Source organism: Lissotriton helveticus, chromosome 7 (genome assembly GCF_964261635.1).
Source record: "Lissotriton helveticus chromosome 7, aLisHel1.1, whole genome shotgun sequence".
Taxonomy (NCBI): Eukaryota; Metazoa; Chordata; class Amphibia; order Caudata; family Salamandridae; genus Lissotriton; species Lissotriton helveticus.
The window spans coordinates 164879324-164894305 of NC_136068.1; the positions used below are offsets into that span (position 1 = coordinate 164879324).

General features: G+C 44.6%; 1 protein-coding gene across 4 annotated transcripts in view; it reads right to left on the minus strand.

Moving 5' to 3' along the window:
* Nucleotides 1-14982, minus strand: part of STAU1 (staufen double-stranded RNA binding protein 1) — a 383483-nt gene that overhangs the window by 128830 nt on the left and 239671 nt on the right. For all 4 annotated transcript variants that reach the window (XM_078651853.1, XM_078651856.1, XM_078651855.1 and 1 more), the window contains one exon: nucleotides 14515-14831. In XM_078651853.1, the coding sequence (XP_078507979.1) occupies nucleotides 14515-14831 (317 nt within the window). The remainder of the gene's footprint in view (nucleotides 1-14514; nucleotides 14832-14982) is intronic.

Here is a 14982-nt window from a genome sequence, read left to right on the forward strand (position 1 = left end):
GATTAATTTTCTATTCAAACTCCAGTGTGTGCAACAGTCGGGAAGGTGTTGGAGTTAAATCCAACACCTTCTACCCACTGCTGCACACCTTTTGCGTTGCAACGACATGCAATGTAAAAGCATGCGTTGTAACAATTTTGTTGTAAAGGCTGTCTCCCATCTTGATGCATTACTTTAGACGAAAGCTACCCATACACAGAGTACTCTCAATAGGAGGAATATCCTTTAAATCTCTCTGCACAGCCACACTGCAAACGCCATAACAACCATTTTTTCTACAGTCCAGATATAAGCTTCACACCCATAGCAGAAACCTTATATCAAAAACACCATTGCTCGTACTCATTCCTCCTTTCAGAAGAACATGAATAGGTGGCACCTATTCGACTACAACCCATAAACTAAGGAAACCTCACCATATATCTGCAATCATCACTTATCTAGAATTGAGAAAAGGAAAAAAATATGGCTACTCCCATTGGAATTAATACATTTCCCTAACAGCTTATAAGGTCTTAACATAAAACATAGATCCAAATGATGAACCTAAAGAATCATGCAATATAGGGAGTTCATGGCACAAGTCAATCCATTTGATAAACTCAAAGAACCAGCAATACAGCCAATGGAGCCTGATACACTGATAGTCCTTTGACACATGGAACAAAATGTATATGGATAACTCTCTGATACCATGTGGGTACAGCTGCAAAGCAGCTTGAGGAAGTGAGATTATTGAAGGATCCTAGTTCCATTGCACAACTCTACGGTATTAACCTGCAGATTATACAGATGGCCTCAAGCAACCTTTTCATATAACAATCCAAACTCAAAATGAGACGTGACCACATACTATGTCTGTCCTTTCACTATGCAACATCCACACCTAAACACTGCACCAATTCTAACCTGTCTTCAAAGTTATGCACTGCACCCAAATCGTCCAGCACTGGCCAACTGCTACTAACATCCTTTAAACCGTAGACTCAAAGGGGCCCCAGGATCCACAATAAATTGAAGTGCTATGTGACTGTGCCAGGATGCATTCTTGTGTAGAAGAGAACAGTGCTCCCTTCTTAAGAGGTATTTAGGTGACGTTTCCCCAAAAAATGTTTGAACCCAGTGAAGCACTGTTCCTGTCTGACTATGGGCTCCTTGATTGGGCCTGAAGTCATATGGAACTGGAAAGCAATATAGGTCTAGTCATAATTAAGCTTGGCCACCACCCATTTTGAACACACAGCAAAAGTGTGACGCAGGAGCAACTGCAGATATGCAGGGATCAATTCAAATAGTTGTTTTTCCCCCCAGAAAAGGCGATGTCACTTACAACATAAATCCAAATTAAGACGTTAATTCAAACAAGAATGTGAGTGGAGCAATCAATCAACTGATTTGGCAAAGGTAACCAGACCATGTAAATCTCTTTTTCACAGCCCCAGCTTGAGTTGCAAGATGGAAGTAAATACACATTAGAGCTTTCCAGTACAATGAGTCAAACCAGGTCCCATATGCCGACACTTAACAAGGAGTCCAATAGTATATACGCTCAATATTTATAGGGGCATTCAAGACACAAAGCCAGCCCAAAAATCAGGAGGATGAGTGCTTCACAAACCTATGCACCAATGAGCCAGGACAGAGCTCCTGGCACGGTATACGGAGGCAGGGTGGAGATCCTGACCACATCGGAAAGAGAGAAATCGAGAAAATGTGATATTCTGACCGCCAGGTTTCAGCAGAAGGATGAAGATCTAAGACTGAAAGGCAACTATAGACACAAATCTCAAGGACAGTTTTATGCGTCTACAGAGGAAAAGGACAGCTAATTCATGCAGACATCCAATCTCATTATTTGATTAAACATCGCATCATTAAATATTTAACAGAGATCTCTTTATTAGGTGGGTTTTTATGAGGATTGCAGTACTTCTGAATCTTTCAATTTGGGATAATATCAACATACCTTAAAACAATTTTGGGTCGGGTGGCTTTTATAAAAATGTCCGTTCTTCCTTTGTTTAATTTTTTGTTTTCTACCATTTCATGTTTTTTACCTGGGTCCTTTTTTAACAGGGTGGAATCTCTGTTCTCGGTCTTTATTTGGGCAAAGAAGACACCACGTATAACAATAGGCACGTTATATGAGGAGCTGGAACAGGGAGGACTTGCTATACCAAATCTCAGATTACTATAATGCATACTTCGCACAGTACCTATCAAGATTCAAAGGCCAAACTCAGAGTAAAAATCTTTACATACATTTCTTTTTTGATTTAATGTGCACAGATACCACCCCCTCTACAGGTACTTAAATCTCCAAAATTAGTTAGTTTCAAGACATTATTATGGTTTCTTAAAAGATGTTGCGCTTTGTTTAAAAGATACGCGCTTCCCCCTAATAATTCAATAACTTTATTGTCTAGTATCTTCCCTTTAATGGGGATGGTACAAGGTTCAGATTTAGCTGAAAATTGGTCCAGGGTAGGATTTGTTAAAGTGATTGATTTTTTAAGAAATGGAGTTTGGATAACTCCAATGGAAATGTCGCATCTAACTAATAGGAATTTTATGTTGTTAGGGTCTTATAATATGTTTTATAAGTTCTTTGTGCAACTTGACACTACACAGCTAAGCCAATCAAATCAATTAATCAACGATCTTTTAGTTAGCGTACTTGATAGGAAACCTGGGGATTGGAAGCGTTGCTTAGCACAGAGTAGGAGGCTGGATTTAAGCCAAAAGGCAATTACCCCTTGGGCGCGGCCACGATTCTGCCCCTGTGCGGAACATTTATTGAGTGGGCGGGTTCATGACAGCCCCCAGCCGTCATCAGCACACGCCCACCGTGGTGCATGACGGCCGGGGGCAGTCATCAGCATGGAAGGGGTTAAAAAATGGCAGGAGCAGGAAAATTATGCAATGTCCTCGAATACTTGGATGACTATTAATAAAATTAAACTTTAGTATATTACGGGGCGCTAATTGGCGCAGAATGCTATTTTTCAGTAAATGGTTGCTGTATCGTACACCTGCTTCCATCTCTAAAATGTACACTAACTATTCTTCACGTTGTTTTAGATGCTTATTTCACTCTCCAGCCAATTGGACACATGTAATGGTTCATTGTGTTAAGATTGTGAAGTTTTGGAAAGATATTTTTGCTTTTTTTCATTCCCAATTTAATCTTACGACCAATGTTAACGATAAATTAATTTTGTATGGTTTTGATTTTGATCTTATGCTCTCCGATCAGAGAGCTAAAGTATTGTACATTGCTATGGCAGTGGAAAGATTTCTGTTATTACAGCAATGGCGCTCAGATCAGATTCCACCCATGTATGAATGGCTACAGAAGATGAGGAGAGTTAAGACTAGTGATCAAATTTATGCACAGCGGGTAGGGGGGATTAGAAGATTCAATAAGGTCTGGGGGACTTTCTTTGATTGAAATTCAGGAAATATATCTAGGATTTAAGTTTATGGTAATTAAGTGCTGTACTAGGAGGTTTATTTTTGGATGTATTAAACGCCTGTTTCGTTTATATTGTATTTTATGAAATGTTAATTTGAATTGACACTAAAGGACTTCAATAAGGAAAATGCATAGATGGCCACCTAGTGTTGGGCCGGATGTTTGCAGTTGGTTTTTCTTGTAGAAAGTCTTTGGAAGTCACGAGATAGGTGACTCCTCCTTTGGGTGATACTGCGCATGGGCATCGGTTCCATCCCCAGATTGTTTGCAATTAGGGAAGTGATGGAGCTAAGAGATAGTGATGACCATATCTAATGACGATAACACTGGAACAGATGAAGGTAGCCGGGGAGGCGGGTGGGCATGTGCAATTCTGCAGCTCTACATGCTAAGAACAGATGCATACTGGTAAGTAGCATTTTCCGTTCGGGGCATATGAGCTGCAGATTGCACACTATGCATAGATTGTATAGCAGTACCCACGTTAGCGGCAACCACCCGTATCTGTTGCAGTTGTTTGAAATAGTGTTTTAAGTACAGCTTGGCCTACAGTGGCTTGTTGCTTTGTTTGCACATCTACACAATAGTGTTTTGTGAATGTGTGCGTTGTAGACCATGTAGCGGCTTTTCAGATGTCTTCTAAGGGAATGTTCTCTAAGAATGCCATGGAAGCCCCTATTTTCCTTGTAGAATGGGCTTTTGGAGGAATTGTTAGTGTACGCTTAGCATTATGATAACATTTGGATACACTTAACGATCCACCTGGCAATACCAGATTTTGATATTGGGTTGCCTTTATGCGGTGGTGAAAAAGATTTTAAAAAGCTGTTTTGTTTTCCTAAAGCTTTGTGTTCTCTCTATGTAGTACAGTAATGCTCTTTTGACATCTAAGGTGTGCAGAGCTCTTTCTGCTACTGTTTGTGGCTGCGAGAATAAAACTGGCAGTTCCACAGATTGGTTTAGATGGAATGGCGAAATGACTTTTCGAAGGAATTTAGGGTTTGAACGAAGAAAAACCTTATGGTGGTGCATTTGCAGAAAAGGTTCTTGAATGGTAAATGCTTGCATTTCACTAACTCTTCTTAAAGAAGTAATGGCTACTAGGAATGCCACATGTGAGGAATTGCAATTCGCATTTATGTAAAGGTTCAAATGGAGGTCCCATGAGACGTGTGAGCACTATGTTTAAGTTCCACACAGGTGAAGGTGGTATTCTTGGAGGTAATATTCTTTTGAGACCCTCCATGAAAGCTTTAATGGCTGGTACTCTAAAAAGAGACAGATGTTGTATATTTTGTAAGTAAGCTGCATTGGCAGCTAGGTGCAACCTGATAGATGTTTTATAATATGTTTTATAAGTTCTTTGTGCAACTTGACACTACACAGCTAAGCCAATCAAATCAATTAATTAACAATCTTTTAGTTAGCGTACTTGATAGGAAACCTGGGGATTGGAAGCGTTGCTTAGCACAGAGTAGGAGGCTGGATTTAAGCAAAAAGGCAATTACCCCTTGGGCGCGGCCATGATTCTGCCCCTGTGCGGCACATTTATTGAGTGGGCGGGTTCATGACAGCCCCCAGCCGTCATCAGCACACGCCCACCGTGGTGCATGACGGCCAGGGGCAGTCATCAGCATGGAAGGGGTTAAAAAATGGCAGGAGCAGGAAAATTATGCAATGTCCTCGAATACTTGAATGACTATTAATAAAATTAAACTTTAGTATATTACGGGGCGCTAATTGGCGCAGAATGCTATTTTTCAGTAAATGGTTGCTGTATCGTACACCTGCTTCCATCTCTAAAATGTACACCTACTATTCTTCACGTTGTTTTAGATGCTTATTCCACTCTCCAGCCAATTGGACACATGTAATGGTTCATTGTGTTAAGATTGTGAAGTTTTGGAAAGATATTTTTGCTTTTTTTTCATTCCCAATTTAATCTTACGACCAATGTTAACGATAAATTAATTTTGTATGGTTTTGATTTTGATCTTATGCTCTCCGATCAGATAGCTAAAGTATTGTACATTGCTATGGCAGTGGAAAGATCTCTGTTATTACAGCAATGGCGCTCAGATCAGATTCCACCCATGTATGAATGGCTACAGAAGATGAGGAGAGTTAAGACTAGTGATCAAATTTATGCACAGCGGGTAGGGGGATTAGAAGATTCAATAAGGTCTGGGGGACTTTCTTTGATTGAAATTCAGGAAATATATCTAGGATTTAAGTTTATGGTAATTAAGTGCTGTGCTAGGAGGTTTCTTTTTGGATGTATTAAACGCCTGTTTCGTTTATATTGTATTTTATGAAATGTTAATTTGAATTGACACTAAAGGACTTCAATAAGGAAAATGCATAGATGGCCACCTAGTGTTGGGCCGTATGTTTGCAGTTGGTTTTTCTTGTAGAAAGTCTTTGGAAGTCACGAGATAGGGGACTCCTCCTTTGGGTGATACTGCGCATGGGCATCGGCTCCATCCCCAGATTGTTTGCAATTAGGGAAGTGATGGAGCTAAGAGATAGTGATGACCATATCTAATGACGATAACACTGGAACAGATGAAGGTAGCCGGGGAGGCGGGTGGGCATGTGCAATTCTGCAGCTCTACATGCCAAGAACAGATGCATACTGGTAAGTAGCATTTTCCGTTCTAAGCATATGAGCTGCAGATTGCACACTATGCATAGATTGTATAGCAGTACCCACGTTAGCGGCAACCACCCGTATCTGTTGCAGTTGTTTGAAATAGTGTTTTAAGTACAGCTTGGCTTACAGTGGCTTGTTGCTTTGTTTGCACATCTACACAATAGTGTTTTGTGAATGTGTGCGTTGTAGACCATGTAGCTGCTTTTCAGATGTCTTCTAAGGGAATGTTCCCTAAGAATGCCATGGAAGCCCCTATTTTCCTTGTAGAATGGGCTTTTGGAGGAATTGTTAGTGTACGCTTAGCATTATGATAACATATCTGGATACACTTAACGATCCACCTGGCAATACCAGATTTTGATATTGGGTTGCCTTTATGTGGTGGTGAAAAAGATTTAAAAAAAGCTGTTTTGTTTTCCTAAAGCTTTGTGTTCTCTCTATGTAGTACAGTAATGCTCTTTTGACATCTAAGGTGTGCAGAGCTCTTTCTGCTACTGTTTGTGGTTGCGAGAATAAAACTGGCAGTTCCACAGATTGGTTTAGATGGAATGGCGAAATGACTTTTCGAAGGAATTTAGGGTTTGAACGAAGAAAAACCTTATGGTGGTGCATTTGCAGAAAAGGTTCTTGAATGGTAAATGCTTGCATTTCACTAACTCTTCTTAAAGAAGTAATGGCTACTAGGAAAGCCACATGTGAGGAATTGCAATTCGCATTTATGTAAAGGTTCAAATGGAGGTCCCATGAGACGTGTGAGCACTATGTTTAAGTTCCACACAGGTGAAGGTGGTATTCTTGGAGGTAATATTCTTTTGAGACCCTCCATGAAAGCGTTAATGGCTGGTACTCTAAAAAGAGACAGATGTTGTATATTTTGTAAGTAAGCTGCATTGGCAGCTAGGTGCAACCTGATAGATGTGTAGGCTAAATTACACTTTTGAAGGTGTAGTAAATAGCCTATAATGTGTTGGATGGACACATCTAGGGGATTTATGTTGTTGTTTTGACAGTATATTACAAAACGTTTCCACTTAGCAGCATAACATGCTCTAGTGGTGGGACGCCTTGCTTCCTTGATAACATTCATGCACTCTTGAGGGAGTTTAAGATAAGCAAACTCTGTGACTTCAGGAGCCAGATCGCAAGGTTGAGCTGAGCTGGGTCCGGGTGCCTGATCTCTCCATGGTTCTGAGTTAAAAGATGTGGAGATAGGTTTAGTTTTTGATGTGGTACCACAGATAGCTGTAGCAGAGGGGTGTACCATGGTTGTCTGGCCCACGTTGGAGCTACTAGTATAAGCATTAGCGAGTGTTGTTGTATCTTGCGCACTAGTAAAGGAATCATTGGTAGAGGAGGAAAAGCGTACGCCAATAGTCCTGACCAGTTCATCCATATCGCATTGCCTTTGGCCAATGGGTGTGGGTATCTGGCGGCGAAGTGTGGGCATTTTGCGTTGTCGTGGGTGGCGAAGAGGTCTATCTGAGGTTGTCCCCACATTTGAAAGAACGGATGAAGAACTTGTGGAGAAAGTTCCCACTCGTGCATCTGCAGAGTCTGCCGACTTAGCAGAACTGCCATGGTGTTTTGAACTCCTGGGACGTGTTGGGTTATAAGGAAGATGTTCTGGAGGTATAGCCCACCTCCATATCTGCTGAGCTAGTTGAGAAAGCTGCAGAGTGTGTGTCCCTCCTTGTTTGTTTATGTAATACATGGCTGTCATATTGTCTGTGCAGACTAAGACAGTCTTGTTTGCAATTTGTTTTTGGAATGCTTTTAGAGCTAGAAACACAGCTAACAACTCCAGATGATTGATGTGGAGTAGTGTTTGCATTGGTGTCCACTTTCCCTGCGTGGTGTGATGCAGTAGGTGGGCTCCCCAGCCGGAGAGCGATGCGTCTGCTGTTCGTATTATTTGTGGAACTGGCTCTAGGAATAGTCGGCCTTTTGACAGGTTTTTTGTGTTCCACCATTGCAGAGAGTGATGAGTGCGACTGTCTACTAACACTAGGTCTGTTAACTGACCCTGAGCCTGGTTCCATTGACGTGCTATACATTCTTGAAGTGGACGCATTTGCAGTCTTGCGTGAGGTACTATGAATATGCAAGATGCCATCATCCCTATGAGTTACTCGAGCTGGATGCGAGTGTTGTGATTTGAATTTTGTTAGGAGCGTTTGCACACTTGTTATCCTTGCTGGAGAGGGATAAGCTAGTGTTAGTTGAGTATTGATTTTAGCTCCTAGGTACTGTTGTGTGTGCGATGGTAGCAGATGTGACTTGGTGTAATTTACTGTGAAGCCTAAGTTGTGGAGTAACAGTATTGTATTGTGAGTGGCTGTAAGGCTGTGCTTTTATGAGCCAGTCGTCTAGATATGGGAAGACGTGAATGTGCTGTCGTCTTAAGTGTGCTGCTACCACTGCTAGACATTTGGTGAACACTCTTGGCGCTGTTGTTACTCCGAATGGGAGTACTTTGAATTGGTAGTGCTGTCCTTCTAGCACAAATCGTAGATACTTCCTGTGCGCCTGGTGAATTGGGACGTGAAAGTAGGCGTCTTTGAGCTCTAGTGTGACCAGAAAGTCGTTCTGCAACAGGAGTTGAAGGACTTGCTTAAGTGTGACCATATGGAAATAATCTGACTGTATGTAAGCGTTTAGAGGTCTGAGGTCTAGATTAGGTCTCAGAGATCCGTCCTTTTTCGGAATCAAGAAGTATAGGGAATATACTCCTTTGTTCCTTTGATGTTTTGTAACTATTTCTATTGCATTTTTCTGCAGGAGAGAAAGTACTTCTTGTTTGAGCAGCTTTAAATGATTTTGTGACATTGGACGCTGTTTTGGTGGTATGTTTGGGGGGTAGATGTTAGTTCTAGACAGTAACCTGACTGAATTATTTGAAGCACCCACCTATCTGATGTGATGTCTTCCCAGGCTGGTAGGTATTGCTGCATCCTTCCCCCGACAGGAGTGGAATGGGGCGGGGGAAGGGGAGTCATTGGGTAGGGGTGGAGGCAGAGGGGGAGTTGTTGTTCTTGCCTCTGCCTTTGTTGTTGTTACCGCGGTAACCTCCCCTTTGGTAGCCCTTACTGTAGGTAGACTGAGTGGGGGTTTGTATCCTGTGGAAGGTGTGTGATGAGTACCCACTGTTTGCACCTCTATATGTGGAGCGACGAAATGAACGTCTGGGAGCCTGCGACTGCAGGGCTCCCATAGATTTTGCTGTGTCTTTCTTCATTTTTTCGAGGGAGACATCCACCTCGGGTCCAAATAAGTGTTGCTCATCGAATGGTTGATTGAGTATAGCACTTTGGACCTCTGACTTGAAGCCAGATATACGTAGCCAAGCATGCCTGCGCAGCAGGACGCTAGTATTGAGGGCTCTGGAGGCTGTGTCTGCTGCATCTGGTGCACAGCGGATAGATTTGTTAGTGATAATTTTCCCTTCTTGAATTAGCTCACTAGCTCCATCTTTAAATTGATCAGGGAGATGTTGCATTATGTCTTCGAGCTCATCATAATGTGCCCTATCATAGCATGCTAGTAAGGCTTGTGTGTTGGCAATGTGCCACATGTTTGCTGCTTGTAAGGCCGTTCTTTTCCCTGATGCGTCAAGGAGTTTAGATTCCTTGTCTGGTGGGGGGAGCTTTACCTGATGTTTGAGTTAGCTCTCTTACATGTGTTAGATACGACTAGAGAATCTAGGGGAACTGGCCCCTTTATATATGCTGGGTCAGATGGTGCAGCTTTATACTTTTTCTCTACTCTTGGGTTTATGACCAGAGTTCTGACTGGGTCTTTAAAGACCTCAGAGGCATGTTTAACCACGCCTTTGAGCATTGGCAAAATTGCTGAGAAGCTTTGTGCGGTGTCAAATGTGTCTAGCAGGAAGTCCTCCTCTACTGCATCGGAGTGCATGTCTACCCCATGGTATTGTGCTGCTCTAAGCAGTAACTGGTTAAACGGTGTCTTCTGGCGGTGAGGGCCTAGAGGGATATATGTCATCTTGAGGTACATTTGGAACGTCTGGTGTATTATAGTTGTCCCATGGGTCTGGCGAGGCTGGGGGATAATATGGCTCCTCTGGGTTAGCCCCTGTATCTGATATGTCGTCCCCATTATCATCGTGTGTGCTAGATGGTGTAGGGGAGCGAGGTGGTGAAATATGGGTGGAGGGATTGGGTGCAGGAGACGGGGAAGTCACATGCATAGGTGAGGTAGCAATGTCCTTCTTTGGAGCCGGAGCCTCTGATGGTCGTTTCTTTGATAACGTTGTAGGAGAGTAGGGTCTGCTATCCTATGGTCACCCCAAATTTTTGCTTTTTGCTTCACTGGTTTTCGACTTACTGAGGCTGTGGGCCTGCTAATCAGACCCCCAGCCTGCTGTTCTCTCTCTAAATTAAATACATGTGCTATAGGTACATACCACAATTGGAAATGGACTCCTTGTCAGCCCCTGTACCATGCACTATAGGTGCTCAGGGCATAGGTGCCACCAAGGCCAACCAGGGGCTGCAGCATATCTTTTGCCACCCCTGGCTGGTTCTTAAATTGACACTACTGGCTGATCACTCAGCAGGGGCAAGATGGTGTAATCACCTCTTGCTTAGATATAGTATACCTATATCTAAACCTATATCTGGACACATATAAACCTGTGAGCCACTCCTATGGAAGGCCTCATCAATCCTGGAGGCAGAGTGCGTGGTTTAATGTGAGATGGAGCTCTAGCATGAGCTGAGCCTGTCTGCAGCTGTCGGGAACAACTCCCTAAGCTGTTCCGGGATAATGCCATACCATATACTCTCAAGTGCCTTATAATCCTCGCGGTTATATAGCAACTTTGGTTTGGCTTTATCAAAACATGTCGTGTAAGGTGTCATACGATTTGGAATACTATCCCCTCGCCAATTCTGGCGACGGGGATAGCATTCCACCCCTCTAGAGGGAGAAGACATGTTACTTTACTGAAATGCGGTTGATTTTTAAAAGAGCCTCAGATCCACAAAATGGATGCTTCTGCCACAGACACGGGTCTGACCCCCTGTAGCTGACCGAAACTCAGCCAAAGGGGGCCTGGACAAAGGGTTTCCTGTCGCAGGGAGGTGTCACACCACCCCAGACAGGAGATAGTGGATTGTAGCAGGGAGGTTTGAAAGAAACCAGACACTGCTTGGGGCGCACAAGGCTGCCCCTTGCATAATCCGGCCAAACCGGTTCTGGGGCACACCAGCCCCTGTCCCAGCGCGGCCTGGATCAAAGGAAAGGGGTGTACCCACCCCCTTCCTGGGTCCCACCCATAGGAGGGGACCTAGCAGGTAATCCAGCCCCCTAGATTGGTATAAGAATGGGAGCAGTGCCAATGCACTTCAGATTATCCTGATGAAACATAAGAAACGAAACTCTGGACCCTTCGACATCCTACTCAACGTAGAAGACTGAAGAATCTCCCTTGTGGTCAAGGAGTGACCACCCTGTGCAAACAGGCACCATCCAGCACCTCGACGTCTGCTTTGTTGCAGTTCCCGCCGGAACTCGAGCGACAGAGATCGACGAGATCAAGCTTGCCTGCCTTCTTACAGCCCGATCCACAGTCCCTGCAGAGCTGAGACCCATGGAGGCGACCGGAAGCGTGGGGCACGCCATCTTGAAAAGACCACGAGACGCTGACCGTGCAGCCCACGAGTGACCCTCGAAGCTGTACACCGGGGTTTGAGAAGCCCCAACCCTGAGCCACTCTTGCACCGAAGTTCACCCCTCTACACTCGACGAGTGCTGCGTGGGGCCCTTCTCTTCTTTTGGCTCAACGCGTTGGCCCGATCACTTGCCAGCTGGCTTGTGGCCCCTGTTCCGACGAAAACCGAAATACGACTTGTGATTCTGGTTGCTCCAGATTTGCACCCGCTCCCCTGAAAAGGAGTACCCACTCTGACCCTCCTGGGCCGAGTGAGAAGCAATCTTCCAGTTCCGCGTGGATTGCTCCTGCCAAGTGTTGTTTGCTCCAATCTTGAAGCCGACAGCGCCGACGGTGAGAGCCGACGTGGGACAGATCGTGACCCGCTCCTGGACGTCGCAGATGCCCCAGAGCCCACGTGGCAGCGGAGAGAAGCTCCTCGACAACCACCTGATTGCGCCCGACATTGCCTGGTTCCGTCCTGGTTCCACCCTGGTCACTGCTGAGTGACCCAGACTCTGTCCCCTCTGCTTTCAGGTACTTTTCGATTCTGATGCACCCTTGGATCACACCGGACACTTCTCCTTCACATCGCCTGCAGCCTCTTCAGCTTCAAGCACCCAGAACCTGCACGACGAAACCCGACGACACTTCGACCCTATGCACCCGCTTCCTGTGGGTGAGGTAACATTGCAACGCCGGTGTTCCCACACTGGTACACACCTCTAGGGTCTGTGTCTAAAGTTTTGTCCTTCTAGGTTCAGCGGAAGTGTCCTAAAACTCTATTTGTGTAACTTTTACGCACCATTGACTTAACATTGGTGCATGCGTGTGCTTTAAGCACTGCACCCGAATCCCGCGGGCTTTTCCCGACTTCAGCATTGCTTGTCCCGACTGCTTCCAGCGATTCCCTAGGCCCTGGGCCTAAACACTGATCGATTGGTATCTCTTATACCACTTTTTTAGTATATGGTCTGAGTGGCCCCCCGCCCTCATCCATAATTGTGCAACTTTGTATGTTATACTGTGCTTTTGATTTAACGCTTGTGCCCCTTTGTTCATAAAGAATACTGGGGATTGTTTTTAGTAATAAATACATATATTTTTATAATATATACTTGTGTGGTGTCCTTTCATTTGATATTACAGGACTGTGATTGGTAAAACAGCTCGCTTAACACGACCTCTTGAGTTAAGCCTTCAAGGCTGCTTAGTCTATGCTACCATTAAGATAGCGTGTCTACAAGGTTGACTTACAACCAGACACCATAAGGGATAGCTTGGACTGAAACAAGGTGGTTCCCGAATTGGAAACATCATATATCAGGCCAACTTCTCACAAACGTCAATCGACCAGTCTTAGGATCTTTTATGAGAGTCTTTTGCCTTGGGTCTGGAGTAAACAAGACTCTTTCAGGAGTGTGACCTTTCGGCGTGGAAGCTTGTTTTGGCGCCTTAACTGCTTCTTTCGACCTCTTATCTTTAATGGGGGAAGCCAGGGTCTTTTTCGATTCCGAAGTCTTTTTCGGTTCCGAGGGTTTTTTCGAGTGCGATACTTTTTTCGGCTCCGATGTGTGCTTCGGATCCGGTGCGTTCCTGGGGCCGGAAGCTTTGTGTGGCTCCGAAGTGGTTTTGGGTGCCGAGGGAACTGAGTGTTTCAGCTCCGATGGCTTCGGTGCGGTACTGGATGGTTTCTTCGGTGCCAGTGAGTGTGGGCTGGCACCGAGTGGGAGTCGACTCGAGCCTGAGTCGCCCGAAGGCTTTATTGACTTCTTGGCCGCGCCCGAAGGTGGGGCCGTCGAAGTAGTGTCTCGGTGTGCACCAGAGACCGAGGGCGAGGGTGTGACCGTAGCCTTTTTAGTGTGTGTTGAGGGAGGGTCGGGGTCGATGGTCTTACTTACGACCCACTGCGCTGGGGTCACGTCCTCGACATCAGAATCTTCTGCCTCTGAGTTGCTGTCGACGTCGTGCTGTTCTGGGACGTCGACGCCTTCTTGGAAGATGTCGTCCGGAACAGATGCTGAAGATCTTTGAGCCATTGTTCTTCTGGCTCTCCGTTCCCGGATAGTCTTTTTGGAGCGGAAGGAGGCACAAGCTGAACAGTCCTTGGCCTCGTGCTCCAGAGAGAGGCAGAGGTTACAGACCTCGTGGGGGTCGGTGTGGGGAAAGTTCGACCCACATCGAGGACACTTTTTAAATGGCGTCCTTTCCATTAGCTGGAGTCGAGGCCTAGTTGGGCTCGAAGGCCGTTGTCGACGACCGGAATGGACGTTCTTGGTCTTGAAGAGTAGTGTCGACTGGAAAACGCTTTCGAGAGTAGTTTCTTGAAGCCGGTGAGGATTGAGCGCCGATGGTAAACGGTTCCAACAAGGAGCGCTGGAACCGAGCCCGGTGGTGGAAAAAAACAATCTGGGAATGGAGCCGATGCCCATGCGCAGTATCACCCAAAGGAGGAGTCACCTATCTCGTGACTTCTAAAGACTTTCTACAAGAAAAACAAACTGCAAACATCCGGTCCCAACACTAGGTGGCCATCTATGCATAGTGTGCAATCTGCAGCTCATATGCCTCAAACAAAAGGTTTAATAAAAATTTTTTTTAAAAACATACCTTAAAACATGAAGAAGCAGGAGTACTTTTATTTTAGAAACATTCACAATGTGAAGTACGAGAAAGCATGGATAATAAGTTAATTTAAACTAAAAAGCAAATTACCTGTATTCCTTGAACATTGGAAAGGTAATCTAACTGTTCGGAGGGTCTCGCCAGTGGGCTATGTGGAACATAACCTAAAGTGTTGTTCTTCAAAATGCTCTCTGCAGTTGGGGACATGCCGCCATATAACAATTCTCTTGCAATCATTGCTGTTACTGTTGCCTTGGCAGGATTAGGGGCTACCCTATTAAATTCTTTGGTGTGATGTCCTTGATTGGCTCCTACTGCTTGTGCGACTTCAGGTACCATGGGAAGTATTCCAGCAGGAAGTTGCTGATGGCTGAGGTAAGGCATCCTAAACTCATCATCTTTATTACCTTGATAAAAAAAAAAAGATATTGCATATTAAATGCGCGTCACTGTTAAACATGCATATTTCAAGAAGGTCTGAAGCAATATTTTTTTAATCTATAAACGCACAGGAGCTACACAAAAGTAAGAAAGAATGTCATAACATTAAACCCAAGT